Source organism: Haliaeetus albicilla, chromosome 8 (genome assembly GCF_947461875.1).
Source record: "Haliaeetus albicilla chromosome 8, bHalAlb1.1, whole genome shotgun sequence".
Lineage (NCBI taxonomy): Eukaryota > Metazoa > Chordata > Aves > Accipitriformes > Accipitridae > Haliaeetus > Haliaeetus albicilla.
The window spans coordinates 8,248,152-8,271,832 of NC_091490.1; the positions used below are offsets into that span (position 1 = coordinate 8,248,152).

The following is a 23,681-nucleotide window of genomic DNA, read 5'->3' on the forward strand; positions in this document are numbered from 1 at the left end:
ACTGGTTTCTACAGAGAAATGAGCATTGGACGCCACTTACGTGGAAGATATTTTCCTGTACTCTCTCATAATGCTGCACTATTTCTGACTGCCGTTTTGTAAGCTTTGGTTCTTGGATCATATGGTTGAACATCCAAAGAGTGAGGAATGGACAATCTGTAACTTCTAGAGAGGACTATAGGTAAAACAATATTTCTTTCTCTCCTAACATGTGACAACACACAGATGCTACTGCTTTGAATCAATAGCTTGCCTGTCCTGGATTTTCACTGGGATCATCAATATTTATATTACACTTACAATGCCACAATTATTTCTGAACTGCAGTTTTAATCTAAGTCTGCACCAGTCCTATAAATACCTGAAATGAAAACAAAAGATGTACATCTTTGCGCGTAATCTTAAAGGAATTGCAAATTCAAAAGGAACAATTTAAGAACAGAGTTGCATTTTGGGCAGAGGAGCAATGAAGTTCCTGATTATGCATGCAAAGAACATCAAATTGTACCACACAGCAGGAATATGCAAACTCTGTCATAAGTTAAGTGATGCACAGAAATCCTGTATCAATAAACAGCCTGCTTTACAGTGTGCCTGGATCATTTTAAGATGCAAAAGATTATTTGAGATCCAAAGATTTTAGATACTGATCATTCAACAACTCACAGATGTAAGTTTCTGTGTAGATTACAGAGAAAGAAAAATATAATTCTTAAGAGCTCAGCTAAGGCCACCAAATCAATTAAAAAAATTAATAACAAACATTCCCTTCTCCAACACACAAACTACGTCAACAAGGACAACTCACTTGGCCAGCAGCAATTACAGTGTCTCTGACGGACACTACGCTGACTGGATCTTTTGTTTTCAAACATGGGACAAAACAAGTTCAGCATTTCTTCTCTCAAAATTTTCTGATGAATTCAAGCCCTCTCCTTCCCCAAGTCAGGAAGATATTTATCACTGGCTTGCTTTGGACAAAATAAGAAATAAAGAGCATCTGCAATACTATATAGCTTAGCATCACTTGTAAGTGCTGAGCCTCACATCCATCTGAAGCCGTAGTCTTCTTCCGTGAAGTCACGTCCCTTCATCTAACGCTGCTCTAAAACGTTTATGCCATTTAGTTGTTTTTTTTTTTAAACTCAAGTTCCTTCTCATTTTTTGAGAGCAGCTGATTAAACCTGAACAACTGGGTTGTTGGACGAAATATGCTGTAGCTATGAAATGGTACAGCAGGGACCAGTTTCACTGTTAATTTAAAATGCTAGAATTAATTAGGTAGTGTAAATGAAGAATTTAATAAGCACACTTTACAACCACAAGTTCTGCTTTTATTAAACACCCCTGCCAAATGAAGGCAACCATCTTCAGTCTGTTTTTCCTTGTCTCATTCCCTTAAAATCTCTGCAGTGAAAAAAAACATTTTTCTATTGCAACCCCTCCCCCATAATTAAAATGTATGCCTGACTTCCATCTCCTCTTTCAAGTCATTAGCATCTTTTAAAAATGCTACTGTATATCCTGCCTGTTCTGAGAAGCTACCAAACAAAACCGAAGTTTACAATTTTGGTTTTGAATACCAAATTAAAGGCTGTCTTAGAAGCTGTCATTCCTATTCAACTCAGTACGGTGTACTACCAAATTAGCATATTTTTTTAGTAAAGGAATATGCTTGTTTAAACATGTGTCTTTCCAAAGCGAGGGGTAACATCACGAATCAATTTTCTTAAAAAACCCTACTACTGTTCTAAGACTGCAAAAAGACTTGGAGCAGATGATTATTCCTGACATATATTGTTTAATCCATTTTAAAATTAATAAAAGAGTTCAGTCCATAAATTCTCTCAAAGGGATCCTGTATGTATAACAGACTTTGTTTAGCTTTGAACTCATTGAAAAAAGTATTTTGGGATCCTAAACATTACTGCACAAAATCTGTGCAATTTCTTAATAGGACAGGGGAAATCAAATCTTTTACAGGAACCAATTCAATCCTATCTAGCTTCAGAAATACATTCGAGATTTTCTAATATGGTTTTTCTGGGGTAACTATTTAATGATGATTTGGTTTATGACCTTTTCTGTTTTTCTTGAAGCAACCTCCCTCTGCAGCTAACTTTTTATTCTGGCTTTCCTTGATTTACCCAGTATTTTACCTTAGCGAGAAGGAGACAAACTTATTATCTATGAAACAACATATATTTTTAATGGAAAGAGCTCCAACATTTGTTTAGAGGCATACGAAAACAGCACACGCTTAGCTGAGATTTATTAAAACCACAAAACTTTGAACAGAAACAATGAAAAAATCCCAAAGCAGACAAAACCTAAATTATTTCACGCCTTCACCAGTTCAGCAAGAATAGCTTAAGAACTTACTATTTCTTCTGCAATATGGCTTTCACTGTCAAAAAATCTACACTGACTTTTAGTAAGAAAAAAGCAGAGAACCCCTGAAAAGCCAGTCATTCCTGTAACAGCCTACTGGCATACTTCCACCCCTACTCTCCCAAAACCCATAAAAACCCAGAAGCCTAATGAAGAACACACTTACATGATGATCCGGAAAGATGAGCTGTGTATGACCTCAGCGCATTTCCATTTTGTTACTCTCAATGTTCTAAGAACCTTTAAAAACATGGACTGCTTCTGGCAGAGGGCTGCATTCAATTTACTAACTCTGAATTCAACGTGAGGAATGAACACACATCCTAAAATTTAGTAATATTGCACAATGCCTGAAAACCTTGGCAAATTAAGTTGTTTTCAAAAATGGCACAGAGACTTTGGGGGACAATTTTTTTTTGCAAATTTTGTTCTTTTGTACTTTTATCACTTCTTAAAACAACATTTAGGCTCCTCATTTAGGGGTGATGTTCTCAAAGGATCTGTGTAAGTTTTTTGGGTTTTTTGTTGTTGGTTTTGTTGTTTTGTTTTTTTTAAGAATGGTTCCTTTAAATTATTTTACTGATCAAAGATTTATGCACTTTGTATGGAAAGAAAAAGCATAGGCAAAAAACGACCCAAGAATGTGTCAGAAGATCATATAGCAAATTTCTCACATCTTCAAATACAGAGACAAAAGCCTGGAGATGGAATGAAACAAAACGAATACTGTTCCTAGCTGATGAAGTAATGGCTCCCTGTCCAAAGATGGCCAATTCTCTATGAAAACAACACTGAATATCTGAAGTCTTGAAATTACATTGCAAGGAAATTGCCATGAATTTGAACAATATGGGAAGCAAAAAACTCTGAAATACAGGACCTGCCATGATCAAAATTCAAGCTAGGCATACTAGACTCCTGCAGATGGGGGTTAGGTATTCACTTCTGTCTGAAATAACCTGCAATTTAGTTCTCAGATTTTTTTCAGACTAAAAGAAAAACAACAGTTGGAGCTAAACTGGTCTGGTGGCAGATAAAGGGTGGTATGTCACACTGGGATACTGTGCCAGCTATACTTATAAAAGAGGAGGACTTCAGTTATTTGCATTGAATTTTGGGGGGAGGGAGGTTATAAGCGATTTGTTTTTCTTTAAGTAGAAAAAAGTAAAGAATGAATAAAAGTCAATTCCATTTTTCAATCTTCTTCCTTTTAATACCCCTGAAGCTGTGGCCCAATCAGAAGATATATTAAAATAGATACATCATGGTCAACGTGCTAAAGAAAGCTCTGCTGGACTACACTTCTGAGGACTTGAGCTGCCCTGCAGCTACTGCTATTTGTTATGTGCCTTGTGTTCAACCAGAACATGCTAGATGTCAGGAAGTAAATAAAAAAGAAGCATTGCATGTTTAAAGCACTAAGCAGATCATCCTAATGCTGCCAATACAACAGCTGCCAGGCTGTTATGGAAGTAGGTATGAAAATTTGCATCTTAATTGCTCATCTTTACATGGTGCCTCTTTCCACAGAGCACGCACCCAAGTTGCCAGGAGTGCATGTGAGAGGAGACGGCTCCTCTTCTGGAACCCTTTCCTTCCCAAGGCGGCTGCCCTCCGTGCTAAACATAACAGCGCTGGTGATGCACTGAACAGCAGTGAAATTTCAGCTGTTCCCCACCTACGGTGCGAGTAGACACACAACCTATAAAAGTAACCTATAAAGCAAGCTATAAAAGCTGATTGTTCATCCCATCATCATCTTGTGCATCAGTGAATTCCTGGCTGCGGCAGCAAGGATATGGAGTAGGCTAGGTGCATCTGCACCCGTCCACACCTCCTCTAGCGATAGTGCAGACATCTCTCTTCTCTTTGAGGTACTATCTGTAATGGGAGGCTTTTCGTATTCTGAAGGCACCTACCAATGGGTGTCGCTTCATGCAGAAAATGATCATGGCAGATTAAAGTGTTCTCAGGGAAGAGTTCGTTTACCAATATCCACAAATGTCCGAATGAAATCCAGAGCAGTGACTCCCAACTACAGAGCACTGCTGTTCCAGAACACTGTGGTAAATAATGCTGTGATGGGCATGCAGAAATACCTTCACTTTACAGTGCTGTTAATAAGCAAAAACTTGACAAAGGTATGGTGAGGTTCAAAAAAATAGTCAGAATTAGGAACAGTCACTTGGCTACAAGCCATTTAGACTACCCTCCTACAACTTAAGTCAATGATAAATAAAACTCAGAATGATCAGGAAAGTAATGACATCATCTGAGCTCTGCTGCAAGAAGCTGCACAGTGTGTAACACACATGCAGACCGGCAATGTTCATACTTCCCCTCTGATCTCTAACAGAGACCGAAAGACGAAGGGCTTCATACAGTTGTTCTAGATGTAGTGTGCATCACCGAAAACTTACAAGGTTTACCATCTGAAGAAGTTTACCAGGGTATTTCCAGTATTCCCTGTGCCAAGTACTTGCAATATAAGCACGGAGGTTTTGCTGACCCCAAACGTAAACTGACCCTGATGCACATAAAGTCAACAATATGAAGCACTTACCTGTAATTTTGTCTCTCACGAGCTTGCAGGATTCGATTTCACCAATGCTCCCAAAGAGACTCCTGAACTCCTCCTGGGTCATGTTCTGGGGTAAATAGTTGACTATGAGGTTGGTTTTGCTGTCATCTGTAGCAGCCCCTGTCTGCATGGGGGAAGGGCAGTTTCTACTGTTGCTGGAGGGTCCATTGGTTGTATTGGAAGTAGGGCCATTCGACACCTGAGGCTCCATGGTGCTAATTATCTATCAAAATAAGAAGAGAAGGGAAAAAAAGACACCCTTAAGTTTCATAGATACAATAGCTATTTTTAAAGATACTTACAAACGAATAAGTAGGTAGCATTCATGGCCAATTTAGATACTTCAACAAAAAACCCCGGCTTGATTCCTCTGTTATTGTTGCAAAGTAGGTCACGCTAGTCTTTGGCTGTGAGCATATACTAAGATGCAGTTAAAAAACCTTCTTTTTTTGTTAATGCGAAGCTGATTTCTGCTTTCATCACGCAGCCATTTTCACAAATGTAAATTTAAACCACATAAATTTAATTATAATTTAAGGTAATAATCATAATTAAAATTATAGTTCCATTAAATCAGATGCAGTAAGTGTATGGCTCTATATGAAAAGGTAAAATATTTTACCTATTTAATAACTGTATCACAGAGTGCAATGACAACAACATTAACCAGGCACAGTCGATCTGCAACGTGTTGTCACTCGGATTGCCTTCAATTAATAAACTCAGTGTCCCAAGACATACCATTTACTGGTTCCAGTGATGACCTATATTCTCCAGTTGTATTTTTCACTAACAAACTGACACCTCTTTAAATAATAAAGCCCTGGATTTGCAATCTTCAGAGATACAAAGGTCTTCAGATATTTACTGGAATCAAAAAGGTTTAATCAGAGAAAGGCTTATCAGGCACAGGTGCAGGCTGGAATTTTAACAAGCGCATCTATCTTGAAATGCGAAACTCCAATTTTCACAGAAGAGACTCACACAGACCTTTCCAAAAAATGACAAATAAGAATCCAGCTTAGCAAAGTGCACGCAGGACAGTAGCCCCATTGTCGCCAGTGCCACCGGTCATGTGAGTAAAGCTGCCTGCATGTTTATCTGCAGGCTGAGGACTGAAGAATGCAAGTTTTCATCTGAAAACTGCACAGGCAGACAAAGGAAGCAGAAAAACCTGGGCACTTCAAGCTTTTTCTATATAGGTATTTGCCTCTGCTATGGCTTCCAGCCTGTCTTCACTGTCACCAGTGCTGACAAGGGAAGGACATCATCTTAGTCTCAAATCTGGGTAAGATACAGCAATGCAAATGGTGGCTTCTGCTGTCTACTGTGACATTTGCGATGTGCAGCTTCACTGGTACCTCCTCTCAAAGAGCATCATCCCTCAGACGGGCTCAGCCTCCCTCCATCAAAGACGGAGAGTCAAGGATGCAAACTGCTGCCCCAGGCACGGGACTGCGCTGCCCAGGGACAGGGACAAACGCGGGGAGAACTGAGGGCTAAGACACCACGCGCTCTGAACCTTGTGTTCATCCGATCCTGTAATTACTGTAATTACTCAAGACTTAATTTGCTTTCTTTTTTAAATCCAGGGAGGTACGCGTTGTGACAAATTAGGCCTGTAATTCAGGAGGATGGGGGAGACACACCAAAAAAGGGGGGGGTCTATTCTAAAATTAACTGCATGAGGGCGGTTCAGACTCTAAATAGGTTATATACCGGTCAATTCTATTTTTATTTATTTTTTAATTGAACTGCTTCAGCATTAGGTTAAAGCCTCATTTAGGAAATAACCCTCTTTTTTATCAATGGAAATAAGTTTTGAATTACCATTATTTTTTATTATCAAGCCCAGGAATAGCTACTCGGTTTAACAATTTTTAAATAAAAAGCAGCCTTGTCACATTGTGCTTAACAGAAAGGCCTTAACCCACACAGCAGAATCATTTTGAAAATAAACTCCACAAAAATAGTAACTTCTTGAAAGAAATCGGCACATCCAAACCAGAATCCCCCTGCCAATTTTACCAGCCACGTGGCACCAAGCGCTGCTGACATCCTCTGCCAAGCTGTGCCAGCCCCATACACTCCTCCTTCAAGACTTTCCCTTTTACCCGGTATCAGCCATGCTCCCTTTTTTCGATCTGATTTCATACATGTATTTACTCGCACATACTCCTAAATGCTTCAGATGCTGCTAAATCTGTTCAGCTCGGGATTCCAGCTGGAAGATCATCCTTTGGTCTCTGCACCTCCATGACCCCCACAGCAGACACAGACACCAACTTTAAGCTTTGCTAACAGCCTGCTGCGGGGTCAGGGTTTTGCACCCCAAGGCTAACATGCTTCAGCTGAGCACAGTGTGCTCCTATATGCTCTTATCTGCATCAACTTGATTAAAATTGGGGGGGGAAAATTCCAGTTCTGACAATAAGATATAGTCAGAAGACGAGCGAAGCAGCTGACATGGTTAACTGCAGCTTTCCGCGTGCATTTAAATCATCTGACCACATCCTTTCCAACATAAAAAAATCCACAAGGTAAACTGCAATTTTAGGGACTGATCCTGCCCTTCGGAAGCAGACAGGAATCCCACACCACTGGTTTCAGTTACAGCAGAAGCAGGACTTCAGCACAATGCTCCGAGGAAGGTGCATCATCTATTATTACCAACGGACACAAAAGCTATCTATAGTTCCCCAGGATAAACAATAGCCCTGGATCTTTTAAAATCTGTGAAAGAAAACAAAATTCAAAACTGGCTTGTGTCCTACTTACGCATTTTGCAAACTCTTTTTTAGTTACATTTTCAGCATGCTTACCTTCCACACCAAGCAAATTAACAGAATTCAACTCAGATATTTAACACATTCAGAACATTAAGATTAAGCTGCTCTGTAAAAATCTGGTTTTGAACAAGTAGTTTTTCCTCATTAATACTTCATCAAAATCTCTTGGCATAAACTAATGTTGCACCAGGTGCCAGGTTTTCTTCCTAGTTACTCTCACTCAACACCAATGAGGTTTTCCTGATTTTTCAATAGTAGAAAGGAAAATCAAGGCACTTACTTGCCCTTCAAATTACTGCAAAGTTGTAGGTTACTGAAAATCTATTTGATATATATATATAAAGAAGTGAGATAGTGGATAGAGAGAAATGCTGAAGTATTATTAAAACCAATTCTGGTAAAATATTTCAGATAAAATTATACAGTTAAAAATTACAAGTCTCCATTTACAGAGTGATTTCTGTGCAAAAGCAGTTATGTACCAGAGCTTGCATTCAAAGTTCTCATGGGCACAAAGGAATAATACTTATTTTAGATGTACTGACTCACATCCCTAGTAAAGACTTAAATTATTAATGGTAACGAAAAGGTAAGTCCCAGCTCTCCTTTCCAAACATTCTGTGCTCTCCCATACACATCTGAAGCTCAAATCCACTGTTAAGAGTTCAGTGTGCATGCACTGGGACATTAACTGTCGAAGACTGTTTTTAACATTAAAGTAGTTGTTGATCCCACATCAGTCAGCACATTACATAAGAGTAACATTATTTATTCAAAGAACACATTTCAACATGCTATTTGCTGTTTTTTTTCTATCCACAACACTAAGATTTAGATTTTTTTAATTCAATACCTGTATCACAACATGAACATTTTTGAAATAGATACTCTAGTGTCCTGGGCACACAGTTAACTTTCATTATGTTTTAATTACTGGTAATAACTTCTTTTCTTAACACAAGAAAGTGTTGGGGTGTAACTGAATTCTACAAAAATACTAAAGGAGGCTCTAAGTCCAACTCGTCAAGGGCTTATTTGGATAAGGGCAAAAAAAAATGTGGAAAATCCAGCAGTGACTTAACCCCAACATTATTTTTTTTTTTAAAACAAGATATACCCTTATCCCTTGAAGACTAGTATTAAACCTCTGTACATGTCACTTAAAATTAGCAACATCTCTATCTTTTTGTAGACCTTCTCTGAACTAATTTAGGCAGCTACTACTGGTCTTGAAATATGACAGTGCAAACGTCATGTGTGATGACATTCACACGCTACTGGTACAAAAAGGCACTTTCTTTTGGGTGGTTGTTTTTGGCAACAACTTGCCAGACTCCCAATACTGCAACACCATGTTCTATATACAGGATAACAGTATCTTTGAAGAAGAATGAGCTGCAGTAACTGTTGATAGACATTGATAATTTAGCTACCAATAATTTGAATATTCTATCTTTATAACATTGAAAAAAATACTATCTGTGACAGAATTTAAAGACTGCAATTTTGTAAGTTGAAGGCAACCCATATATCAAATTCTGGATGTATTTCATCAGACTGCTACTTTTAAAAATGTCTTCTCGGTGTACTACTTTTCTCAGTATGGTAATGTATCAGCAAAGTACGAGGTGTTTTAGTTTGACAGATTTCACAAAGAAATGCTTTGCTGCTCAGGAAGACAGCATAAGCTTTGCCAGTGTTTTGCAAAACACTGCTTACCAAAAGGCTTGGTATAACCCCTCCTACAAAGTATCAGCAACAAATAACCATTATAGCAATTCCTACATCACAAATAATGTTTCAGAAATACTTCAGTCATATCTTCATGGTTTGTTTTTTGTTTGTGGTTTGCTTTTTTTTTTTTACAATTAAATTAATTTCAATTTATTCCTGCTGAAATATTAGCTCCAACAATAATGCAAAGAATACCTGTATGTATAAACACAACTATTACAATGCTTAAACAAGCTAGAGTAACTGACATTAATCTTCAGTTATTACAGTAAATGTGACATCCATCTACCATTACAAAGCACAGTTAATGAATCATTTAGAAAACTACCCACAGACTGATTAAGACAGCGTTATCTCCCTCTTGCATACATAAGCAATAGCCAATGGCTCGATAAATGTAAATATACATGCTTCATATTTACCAAATTTGTTCTCAGCAGTCTAAAAGAAGGTCTGCATGTTGAACTGAAAGACTGTCACATACGTATGCTGAAAGGAGCTCGTATTCAGCAAATAATTAGCACCCATTCTTGCTATCTGAATTATGTATACTCTACTGCCCATATTTCACAATAAACAGAAATTAATTTATGTATGAAAAAACCAGTAACAATTAAGAATCTTAAGAATAAATGTTATTTATAGGCACTAAAGAGAAGTGTTTTTAAACAGAACACAAGCAATCATTTCCTAAAATCAAAATCTGAAAAAAATTCTAAAAATTGCAGGATTCATGCAGACATATCCACTTTGAGGACTCAGAAGTCAAAAAAGTTATCTATGAATAATGAACTGTTCACAGCACCTAAACACCAGGAAAAGTGATCATGGTAAATTACACCTCATGAAGAATTCATGAGGTCTAATTTTATATTATTTCTAAGTGTTCATTAATGAACAAACTCAGAACATTCTCCCATAAAAAAGAATTTAGATAGATAAAGTAAGAGCTTTGCATTATTTAAAAAAAGCTCTTTAATTAGCATTGCAACTTGTTTGCTTTTACAAGTGGAAACAAATGGTGCCATGGCAGAGGTCCCATAGCCATCTCCTGAACAACGATGACAAAAGGAGAAACAAACAAAACCTCTCAAAGAAAATAAACGTAGATTCACAAAGGTTTTCCTTCTATAATGAGAAACAGGCTTCAACTCCCAGCATATCTGCTCTTTTGAATGGAAGCCAGCACAGCACAAGCCTCCGTCCCACAAGAACTTTTTCCCTGCAGGTGACAAAACCCCAATTTACAGGAGCTGCCTGCCTGACCCATCCACTGCCCTCCCATCTCCCGATCTGCATGGGAATAGCCACGCCAAAGCCAGAAGGTCGGTCCATAGGTATGGAGCGGAACATACGAATACACCCGAGACCAGGTCCCCTGGCCCCGGACCAGTGGCTGCATGCCCCCACCCCGCTTCTACCTGCAGCCACTGCTACTCGCTTCAGGGGGATTAAGCGCATCCCTACATTTTTGCAGAATGAGGCACTGGATCATAAAATCTTCAGGACGGATCATGTCTTCTTCCCATACGAGTGTTAAAAAAAATACTGATTTTAAGTATTCATTGGTTCAAAACCACAACTCCAGCCAGAGCTAGAAGAAGCAGGTGCACCCAAACCTCACATACACATTACGTGGGCTTCTTTCTAACGTGACCTTAGGAGAGGCAAACGATGCTCTGTGTGCAGCTCCAGTACAGATTTTCTTCTCTAACACAACTGTCAAATTTCACTGTCAATTACATTTTATTAAAGCTTATGTACTGCACAACTAGACTTTGCTATTATTTACCTAATAAATACATCATGAACATGAAATAAAGGAGGAAAATGAAGCTTTTGAGTAAGTCTGCCTGGAGGCAAATCCAATATCCCAGAAACAAATCATTATCTAACCCTCCATATTTTGACATGCTCCCCACTCATATGCACTTTTACATGCTCCACCTTTGCTTTCCTTCGAGTAAAAGTCATATTAAATATTTTAAATACAGATAGAGCTGAAAGTCTCAGCTCAGAAAACTAGCTGTCTCTGGCTCTCATGACAGGGATACAGCCTTTCTTACAAAATCTTGGTTTCAGAGTACACTGCACTCAGGTTGAAATGGTGTTCAAACATTTTCAGTAAGTTTGCATAATTGTACAGAGCACACAAGTGATCCAAATGGAGAGAACAACAAATGCATTCATTTTAAGAGGCAAGCTTCAGTTCAAATAGAGAAAATCATTTTCTTTAACAGCTAAATTTATCCTGATCTAGTCCATTACATACTTTTGTGTGAACAGGCTAAAACAAAATTTTCTGTCCCCAATCTGCAGTGAAATGAATGCAAAGTTCATTGGCAATATTACTTGTTATCACAGCAGTGCCTGAAGGATATAACTGACACCAGCACAAAGTTATGCTAGATGCTGTGCAAATGGGTGGTTAAGGGCAGGGATTGCCGCTGCACCAACACAGTGACAAAAAAATAGAAAGGCAAAACCTGTTATTTTTATTCCAAGTTTTGCAGAAGGGAAAAAAATCAAACCAGAGGAAAGTATCTAGGCAAACTGCTGAAGTTACACAGGAAGCTGTGACAGCTCCATAACACACCACCATATCCTCAAACCTGGCCCAGTGGTAAGGTCACCACTCCTAACAATTTTTTCAAAAAGCCAAACAGCATAATGATGCACCAAACAGTGGTTTGTTTTTTTTTTTTTCCTTTCTTTCTTTCAAGAGTTTCAGGTAAGTATGTCTTCTGTTTCCATGAAATGTAGACTCTACAGTTCTGCATTTGATTTCAAGGACAAAAGGGAACGAGTGAGGAAAATAAAGGAGACGCCTAAATAAGTCACAATCATTTCAACATCAATAACTACTAAGGTATCAGTAGAAGAAACCACTCAGAACTACATATCCAATAACCACACACAAGATAGGAACAAATGCATCATATCACACACTTTATATGGTCTCTTACTCTTCCTGGAGGTACTCTGGGAATAAGAAATTGAAGGAGGAGAACTACAATTAGCATACACAGAGCTCAGCACTCCCCAAAGCCCAGAGGAAACACACAGGACTGGGAAGGAGATACATGGACAAACACTCCATGCACAGCAATTTCTGGAAAGCACGATAGAAGTGCTGCACTGCACATTTGTAAGGACAAAACGTTCTTCCAGAAGCAGAACATAGTTATAGCTCTGTCACATGTATTGCCTCAACTCACAGTATTTGAGGTTCTTCATGAACTTCTACTGGGCTTAATTTTCAATTGCTGTTTCCAGCTTCTTCACCTCTTGCGAAGACTACAGAGAAACTATGCATGTTTGAAACCTCAGAGGTGTTTGGCTCTATTCTTCTGTGTTCTCCAAACATCTTATGAAAGTCTACAGCAAACGTGCTCAACAGCACTAATGAAACATTAAGTGAGGAAAAGCAGTGTAACAGGTGATGGTCACAGAAGTCTCCTACTATCCCTGTATCAGGGTCATCCTTTTTACTGAGACAAACTGACTTCTAGAAAGCCAGCCAGCTATCCCCTTCTTTATTTAGACTGGTTTCACCAGAATTTGCTTGTAATCATTTCTGCCATTAAACATAATTTACATATGAAGATATGGGAGAACACAACCTTGATTTCACAGCATTCAAACGCCGCCCTGGAACACAGCTTTGGAGAAAGCCACCTTCGAAAACACCCAGAGAGGAAAACGGATGCGTCCCCACTCCATTACATGGGTTACACAATTAGCTCAGGTTAGAGCCCCTTACAACCCCTCGTGTCCCACATGCCACGGTGGTGGGGAGGCGTCCCACTTCTGGGCCAGGACACGGCCAAACGGCTCCTGCCCACCCGCATCCCCAGGGGTCACCGGCCGCCTCTGCTCAAAGGTCTGTACCGTTTTTAAACCAGAACAAAGGCTACGCGGCCGGGCTCTGCCGTCTGAACCAACGTCTACTTCCTCTTCAATCGCCCTTCTGCTTCTCCCAAATCAGTACCAGGCAGTTCTGTACCTAAAGTTTTACAAGGGCTTTATTTTATTTCATCATTCTGGGTTGCTCCTTATTCCCTCCTGGCTTTTCATCTGGATCTACTACTTGTTCTTTCAAGCTGCATCTGAAGGCTAAAGGAGTCTGAAAAAACAAACAATCTCATCAATAAGATGAGATCTTTCTTTGATTGATGCTCCAAGCCAAAATGTGATGAAAACATCCTCTTTCTCCATGGATTGGATTTTATTAGGCAAATACCACAAAGGCAAGCGGTCTCCCAGTGACTGCCTCGTCCCTCTTGAAAAAGGGACAATGACTAACAAAAACCATATCTAAAAATCTGTGCTACCAGTGTGATAAAAAGAAACATCACCGAAAACATTTAAGTATATGAGGTCAACCTTGAAAGATTGGAGAGGGTTTCTGAAAAGCCTGGATACTAGGTAATAATAATACTGATACTACAAGAGCATGGTAGAGATCAACATCCAAGACAGATCTTCAGTCTAAAGGATGTACAGCCTAAAAATACACTGAAATGAAAGCAAAGGAAATTGTGAAAGTCTTTTTATATTTTTGGTTACTTTCTGAATTTTATTTTTAGCTCAGAGTTTTGTTTCCTAATCACTACCTACTTGTTTAGTTTACTGACTGTATTACTGAGTTACATATTACTAATCGGTAACTGGATTATATTACTGATTTGGGAATATGTATGTTGCACTGTGTACTGACACACAGATTCCCACAGGTACGTATATGTTCATGTAAGAAGCAGACAGCTGCAAGTCTTCAGCTGCTGTAGACCTGTCACAATTCCACTTTATGTTTTTCCCTTTAAGAAAATAATCTAGAATCATTTGCAACCTGAAAGTTTAGACAGTGAAAAGCTGTATCACAAGCCATACTGAAACCTAAAAACATCTACTTACCAGAAGGCAAAGCAAAGCAAGGACAGAGGAAGCTCTCTGTGAAGCCTAGGAACATCCAGCCCCCCACCGCTGTTATTTCTACTGAAGTTCTAGAAACAAAAGCTACAATTTTCAGAAGCCCTTAAGCAATTTTAAGATTCATTAATGTTCACTGCAATAGGATTTCAGCTCCTAAGCTGTAAGTTCTTCTTCTGAAAATGCTGCCCATATATTTTTCATGCAGACAGGCTTATATTAGGCAGGAATGGATAGCTTAGCAAAACGCACACCACAACCAAGATGTTTTAAGGCTCTGTCCTCAACAGGACCTTAATGAAGACACACTGGTAAATGCAATTAGGAAACACTAATCAACATGTGTACATCTCGACTGCTGGCAACATCATCTCTATGGATACTGCTGCTTGCAGGTCTAAGAGATAGACCCCAAAATAGGACTTAGCAGAACACCACAGTTTCCATCTCCATCAGCAGAAATGTTACCTTACTGCAAAGCAACAGCGTATTTCTCTTAAAACTGAACTGGATTGGTAATAAAAAAGAAATTTACATCTTTTCTACAATTCACCTGTAAGTCTACAGCCCTGTACCACATTAATATTACTTAGGGAAATAATCTTTTCATGAAATATAGACATTCCTGCTTCTGTACCATACCCATGGTAGACACAGGTACAATGAATTACTCCAAATTAATGTGGCCATCACCATCTTAAAGGTCATGAACAGATAATAAAGTTGAAGACTTGAGAAATTTCTGGTGGAAGAATGATCAGAAATGGCCTAGTACGCAGAGGCAGCTGTTTACTCCAATGGTCTCACAAAAGAAGTATCTACACAATGGCTTAAATGAGAGTAAGTTTTAACGTACTCTATGGGATAAGGATCTCAGTAATACTTTACTTAAATTCAAACGATCTCATACATAAAAGCATCTATGCTAAGCTCAAAGACCCACTACCATAGATTAATAATATATTATTCATCAATAAAGGACAAAATATCAAGCACATATGCATGTATCTGTCATAGATCAGGCTAACAAATCCTAATGGTTTATCCTGGACATAAACTCTATTAATCTCTGTGCTAAGGAAGGGAAAGATGCCACAGGCCAAATCAAACACCCTCCTTATTCCAATGACTAAGATGCCTCCTAAAATTTCCAAATGAAATCGTATTCTAATTCACCAAATTCTTATTCAAATAAACATACCCTTGAACATCAATAAATAATAATAATAAAAAAATCTTTCAAAGCACCTCTTAAAAAAACCCCAAAACCACAAACCAATGAGCAGACCTCATGGATAACATACTCCCGATGAAAACACAATTCTGCTAACGCACCCCACAGGAGCCCTGCCGACACCAGCCCCTGCTCAGATACAGGCGCCTGCAGACAGGGTGGGACCCCGGCCACCCCTGCTGTCCCGACTCAAAACCCATACAGTACATCTTGCTTAGATGTCAACAGGCAACTGGAAAACTGACTGCATTATTAGAGATTACTAGGCAGAAATGTCCTAATAGTCTAAACACGTAAGAACAGCTCCCTTGAATATTAAAGAAGTCAAAATAACCAAGTCACTGTCCTTTCTACTGGCTACCTTTCCCTTACAACACTCAACAGTCACAGGTAGACGCTTTCAACTCAGAGCTGGATCCACTCCATCTGTGTGTTTCACCTCAAAGAAGGGTAACTTGGTGACAGAAGTGACATTGTGTCACTACTAAAACTAATATATCACCTAAGCATCCCTGACCACGGAGGCATTCAGCCTAGGTGTCCTGGTCCAGCCTGGTGTCAAAGCGCTGGAGAACATGGCTCCTGCAGCGGCCGCAATGCCTATGTATGGCTGCAAAGCTTCTTGATAATCACAAAGAAGATCACACAAATAACGTTCATTTTTGCATATAGCAAAGACTAACGATGGAAATTAAACTCAACAATTTCTACCCCAGTGAGCATCTACATTTGTGAACATTCCTTTCAGTAGTTGGGTAATGACAAGCACAGACAATAAAAAAGGGATTCTAAAAATATACTACTCTTTCCCTGGATTAGTGTGTCTACAGTTAAATATAAACTGTGCTCTATAAATTATCAAACACAATGTCAAATTCTGCAGTGCACTCCGGAGTCTCTCACAGAGCACACGAAATACAGAATGATAATTTTGTCCTGGCCCAGTTAGTCTAAAGAACAATATGCTACTGTGCTAGATCATGGAGTTAGTTCCCATCAACGGTCACTCTAAAAATGGCCACAGCTACCACCGTGGTTGCGCACTGAATTTTTCAGGACCCTCTGCATCAAGCAAAGAGATTAATTCCCTGAACAGCTGCTCTCACAGGAAGGGAATCAACAGCAACATTGCCACAGTATAGCTGGCACACGCATATTAGGAAGAATTTCCAGCATTCACGCTTTCTGCTAAAAATCAGCTTCCCCCTACTCATCTACTGCCAGTAACTTCATTTGGAACAAAGATATACAGGGAACAGTATTAGAACTATTTTTATTTAAGGAGCATTTGTTTACATGCATTATTACTTCTACAGTGTCATGACTGTGCCTTATGCTCTACAGAAATAACAGGATGAGGCTTTGCCCATAAGTTCTTTTGCACATAGTAAAGCAAGAAGTCACTGACTACCGTTCAAAGATCAAGGATGACCAGTGGAAGAAAACGAAGTAGAGCAATTAAGTCACATTTACAAACTCTTCAATCAAGTAAAAAAGCCAAATACCCCCAAATATCTCTGATCCCAAATGTAGAACGTGTTAACGCTTCACCACAGTGTAGTGACTTAAACCACGGGTTATTTCATGCTGTCGAGTCATGAATTTTATATTATCTAACATCAAACTGCTTATGGCTATGGGAGTCTACATGTCAGCTTAGGACTGAGAAAAGGCACGGCCTCCTCCACAGATTAGCATTCAAATCAGCAGAAAGGTTCATTAGTATTTTGCCTGTGTGGTTTTCTACGACCCTCTCAAACCAGAACTACATGAAACAGGTTGACTTCCACACACCTTAAGCACATCATAGACATCAAGAGTTTAAATTAATCCACATATTAAACAAAAAAAATCTCCAATGCGAAACCTTCTGAGGAAGTTTAGTCTAGCAATAATAATTCTCAAAGTCACAAATATCAGTTTTGCTTTTCAGAGCAGTAGAGAAACATGGCCTTCTGGCAACTGTCCTGATCTGCAGCAGGAGAGACAAGGGGACAGAGTCTGTTCCTGGAATTCCACATCCTCGCTGGGCAATGGGACATAACGTTACAAGAGGAGGCAGATCTACCTTAAATTGTAAATTATGAGTATTGCTGTCTTTGCTAGTTTTCCAGTATGCAATAATGAGAGATTCATAAGGGGAGGAAAAGTAAGAAGGACAAGCTTCCTTCATCCCTCATGTCCCTACAAAAGCTTTTCAAGGACACTTAACCTGGGAGTAAACACTTCACAGTGCTCAGAAAAAACAATCGGCTACTCCAAACGAGCACACACGCAATTACAGGCCAACACAGAGGGCCCAGGCGCAGTGCAGTTACCTGCTCCAGCAGCAATCTTTTGGTCTCGACATGCAGGGTCAGATAGGACGTTCTCGCCAAACGTCCCTCAGGAAGTGAAAACCAGAGGGAGCCGTTTGGTTTTCCTTCCACGGCTCGGTGAACGCACCCGGGTACGCAGCGAGGCGGCTGGATCTGAAGGACTTACACTACTGGAAAGGCTCCGGTGGCATTGCTGCCCTCCACCAACACCGAAAATCACTTACGTGGACAGAGACGCATTACACATGGAACCTTCCTGAAGCACTGCGAATGACAGAACCACCTCCTATAGCCATTTGCGTCTGTTTTGAAACAAACATACATTATCTTATCACCTTTACTTCCAAGAGCTCCGAATGCTCAGAAGCCAAATACGCGACCACCCCATCCTGAAAAACACTGGCGCACAGCTCCAGACTAGGAAAAATACCAACCATTATGTTTAAGAGCTTTTATAGCAATAAAAAAGTTTAATATTAATGAATAAAATCATTTTTTTTAAAGAATTCAAGGACATATAATTTCCCATCACAACAGCATCACTGACGCAATTGCGTGTGCCTTAGCAACAAAGGCATACTACAGAATTTTATATACATCGTGACTCTAAATATTGTCAAAGCCAGGCTTGTGTTTTACTGTGCAACTAAACTATTTCCAGAGAGGATGCACAAAGGTTTAGCTATCTTTTTTTTTTTTCTTAATATTCTGTCTTTTTGTCCCATTTAATTAACGATTCCTAACTGGTTTGCAGCATTTCCTGGCTTTTACATATTTTCTTCATGGAGGTGAAAGTCCTCACGTAAGACACAGTCAAGGGCAGAACAATAGGTAAGGCAGACTCTCAGCTTCCTCCCTACTTTTTGGGGCCCTAAAGAAGCAATAATGCCTTAGGAGCTCCAAAACGGTTAGGGGAAAACATATTATAGTGACAGAAGATACAGATCAACCTAACACCGGTTCTAGTCAGCCAATTCTTAATTAATTTATGCAAGCAATGTAAATGCTACAAATAAGACAATGTTAGGTGGTTGCAAAAATTAATTGCATTCTTATAATCTCATCTGAAAGTATTTCATTTCTAACACTGATGTTCCAATGCTATTGCAAACTCTGTCTGAATACTTAAATAAGTAAACAACAAACAAAAGGTCTCCTCTTCAGTGCCACAAGCTATCATCCAAAACTGGTTATAATTAAAGGTGTGAACAACAGAGTAACAAACCTGCAAAGTCAAGGTTCTGAGAAATTAATGGGCATCACACCACTGCACCAGTTCAAATTTATCACTCATTATCTCCCCGACTAGCACAGTGCTGTTTCACATATTAGTGCCTCCTTCTCTTCCCTCCAAGCCTTTCCTGCCTTTTCTAGATGGCTAATTTTAGACAATTACTGCCTCTGACACATTGAGACCTTTTCTCCCTCCTTTCTTCTTCTTGCTGTAAAGCTAGTGACCTACAAAAGCCCCCTGCGCCTAAAATATTCCAGTATTTTAGAAAGTAAAGATTGATCATTTGAAGGGAAAAAGCAAGGAAGCAAACAGTCTTTGAATATCCATTTCTCCAACATCTTCACTTTACATTATCGCAAATGGTTAAACATACTCAAATGCAAAGGCTAAGGCAAGGTACAACTCCCCACTAAAGAGTATTTTTATTAGGATTAAATCTATTGTACTTGTTGAATTGAAACACTACCCTCCCCTTTGCAAAATTCTTTAGAAAATGAAAAAATGTGCCTTGCTTTTAAAGTTACTTGGAAGTCCTACGCTGCTGGTAACTGGACATTTACACAAACAATTGGAAAGCATTACATTACGCAAATGCCCTTTCCCTTCTCATATAAATCCCAGCATTTTCCTTAATGTCCATTCAAATGAGAAGGGAAGATACACATGCATGAACACACACATAAAAACACATCCATACCCATCTCTTCCTCCATCCTACTCGGAAAGAAAAAGAGAAAGAGGAAGAGAGGGAGAGGAGTGCATTGGGGGAGGGGTGACTTTCCATCACAGATTAGCAAATTTTGCAAAATCTGGCCTATCCTTTACGGAGGTACCATGCTTTTTAACATCGCCTCGCTTGCAAAAGGACTTGTTTGCGCCCACTTCTCCCCAAAAACCCCAATGACATTGAAAAAAATACTGCATTGCAGTATTTGCCAGTGCATCGGAGTGTATCCACTTAGCTGTCCCACAGACAAACAAATGTACATTTTAATGTGTCCAGGCATGTAAATGAGTTGTCTAGTGGACACAGATTGCCAAAACAGACAAGTGGATTTGTCAAGTTATCTGCATCTCTCTCCCTCTCGCTATAATATTCTCTGCCACTGCCCATTTCTTGCCTGGGGTGTTTGCTGAAATTATTTTGAAAGTGCAAGTTCCCAAAGAAGAAAACCAATTCCCCTGCCACAATGTGGGACGCAATCATACTTTATTTCTTTTGAAAAACCTTGGGGTGTGGAGTGGCTCTAGGTTATGTACCAACAGTATGACAATTACACACAGAAAATAACCTGCATTTAATTAGTACACTCCCAGCATACCAAGTAGGAAGGCTGAGAAAAAAAATTCACTGTAACCTAGAAGATATAATTTCAAAAAAATTAATACATTAAATATATGTAAGATTAATGCAACTGGATTTTCTTTCAACAGAGTCACAATATTTAACAGGACCAAATAAAGATGATGAAGACTATTCCAAACCCATTCAAATGGGATTTTTAAGTATACCCCTTCTAGCTCACTGTAACCATCCTTTGTCACAACAGCTCCAGCTCACTTTGAGAGCGCTCAAAAACGCAAAATTAATAAAGAGGAAGAACGCAAAGGAGGCAACCAAGCCAGTCAACAGTGGAGAGGCATGCCTGTATCTAACACGGGAACTTGATTAGTAGAGTACATGGGGATAAGATTTTAAACTGATGGCTGGTGTTCACACTGTATCAATATCCAACTGTAAAATTTCCTCCGTTCTGACTAGTAGCTCACCAAGACAACAATTTATTTTTTTTTTTAAATGTCATGTCTAAAGACGACTACATTTTCTCTACCTTTTTGTCTTAACAGAAAGAGGTTTTATGTTTTAATCTTTCGTTAGTATTTGTAGCAATCTTAATTCAATCTCACTAACTTAATAGCTATTTCTCTATAGGAGGATTTACAATGCTATCTTTTACATGCAAAAAGAAAATGTCACTATGTACATGCAGGCTGTATTCATTAATATAATCTTAAAACAAAGAAATGAGGAAGATCGGGGCAGGAACACGTGCGCCTTAAAACAAGGATTACATTATTTTTAAATCTTTGTAGAAACACCAAATTGAACAGAAAATGAAAATGTAGCTACTAGCTGATGCCTCTTAAAACAAACAATGCAGCTGTGTATAATAAAAGGCACCCTTATTTATTGTCATGACTAAGTTAACAGATTTAGAACACAGTATCTCTGTTTTGGACACAAGAAAAATTATTTTACTCTCACGTACAACTACAATGCATGTCAGAATACATCTCTGTGCACATGCACAGACTGTAAAATACAGAATTTTACACACGCACACACACCCTCAAGATTCCCCCTCCACCCCCCACATTGTAAAGCAGTGCAGTTTTCAGAGGGCCATTCAATTACTTCTTCACAGAAAGGATTGCAGCAGAAGCAATACTTAAAACAAAGCAAATTAAAAGGGGGGATTTAATTTCTTTTTATTCATATTAAAACTAAGCACCACCGTTCCTGCTTGAATTTGCATTCAAAGTAACCCTGCACCAGAGAAAGGAAGAAAGTAAAAATATCTGAATATCTGAAGAGAGAAAGAAAGGCATGTTCTATATTCCTGCTTTGCTTCTCTTGTGCCTCCTGATGTGTGATAGATGAGCATTTTCTGGGCAACCACATTTTTATATCTTTTACGCTACCGTCTATCACTTACTAGTCTACTATGCTTTTTTAGCACTTCTAGCACCAATAGCTGTTTTCCATTATTGTTCGCCACTACAGTAAGATACCCTCACAATTAGCAAAATATTCAGCTGCTGTTTAAAAAGTAAAGTTGCCACAAGAAGCCTGACATTGGAAGTGGATATTGCTCCAGCAGACATAGAATAGACTGTGGCTAAAGGTGGGGCTGGAGACGAAGAGAAGAATAATCTCATTATTTTTGTAAATTCCACTCAGCGCATAAACCCTAGGATATGGTGAACTCCCCTGAACTGATTATTCTGCCATATAACCATCTGATTTTGTAAAAATACCAATATCACTTAACACAAAATCACTGCTTAGGGTAAATTCATTCTACCTACTGTTCTCATAGGGACATTTGCTGGAAAATTCTAAGAAATGATTTGCAGAAGCTATCAGCTGTGGGAGTTCACTATTATACCTCTGTCAACTTCATTCAATATAATTTACATTTTTTTTTTAAATACTGCCTCACAGGATTCCTTGCAATTTTTTGCACGTACAATTTCACAGCAGGGAGGGGGAAAGAAAAAAAAAAAGGAAAGATAACCCTCTTTTGCAGAGGAGAAAGAACAGATGCTTAAAACCAGATTTCTAGAAATCACTGTAAGCCTGAGCCAGAAATGTAATTAACACCTATTTATAAAGAATAATTAAAGTTGTGACTGCCACAAAGAACAGCAGAGATAATCGAGGTAGCCCCTGCTTTTTTTTTTTAGTTTTTTTTTTTTTTTTTTTTTTACACTGTTTGCAGTATTCCCACATGATTGCCACCTGCTCCCCCACTCAGCTTCCCCTATGCTCGTTTCCCCGGCAACCTTTCATTGGCTTTTCCTCCCAGCTATCGCTTTCAGTTCGGCTGCTCAGTCTAATCTTATTTGTTTTACACCCATCAAAACAAGCAGCTAGACAAAGACAATCCTGTAAGAATGGGAAAAGACCGTCGCTTTGTTTCCCCGGTTATAATAAATATCCGCGGCAAAAGTCTGCAAAACGTTAAATGAAGGGAGAAGGGGAGGGGGGCACCCCCACCCCCGCACCCCCCAGCATCCCGTGGGGCTGGCAGGAGGGACGGGTATTGTGCGGGTTCGGTCCCAGCCCCCACCCCGGGTCGCCCCGCTCGGCGCAGCCCAAAGTCCCCGGCAGTTGTATTTGATCATGCCATTTTGCACAATCTGTAAGGAAAGCACAAAAGAGGGGACGAGACGAGCGCGTCCGGGCTCCTCTGCCAGGAGAGCATCGTCTAAAAATAGAAATACTATTTTTCACATAAATGGCTTTGACTTCTCCCGGCATTTAAAAAAGCACAAAACAACACGGCTCCCCCCCAGCCCCCACCCCGACACAAAAAAACACACCCTTCCTTCCTTCTTCCTTCCATCCACCCATCCATCCATCCATCCTCTACAGCACCGGCTCCATAGGAAACGCAATACCTGAATTTTAGAGGCGATTATTAGGTTTGTATTTAAGGCTGGTGGAACACAAGCGGAGATTAAAAGGCATCATCGGCTGCCTGATCCGCCAGGCACATGCGGTACAATGACACCGTGACTGTCAGCAGAGACCATCCTCGCTCGACTGAAATGCAACGTTCAATGGAAACGCCGTGAAGTGCCATCACAGTTAGATACGTTAAATAGATATAGAGAGAGATATATATACACACACGCGCGCACAGGCAGACATATCCTGCAAAAAAATAAACAGGGCTCTCTA

General features: G+C 39.4%; 1 protein-coding gene across 10 annotated transcripts in view; it reads right to left on the minus strand.

The window, feature by feature from the left end:
* ELAVL4 (ELAV like RNA binding protein 4) overlaps positions 1 to 23,681 on the minus strand; it is an 83,574-nt gene that overhangs the window by 38,479 nt on the left and 21,414 nt on the right. For 9 of the 10 annotated variants that reach the window (XM_069788776.1, XM_069788774.1, XM_069788773.1 and 6 more), the window contains exon 2: positions 4,955 to 5,195. In XM_069788776.1, the coding sequence (XP_069644877.1) occupies positions 4,955 to 5,195 (241 nt within the window). Of the gene's footprint in view, positions 1 to 4,954; positions 5,196 to 23,398; positions 23,565 to 23,681 lie in introns of those variants that run through there. The other variant, XM_069788779.1, reaches the window with a different exon arrangement.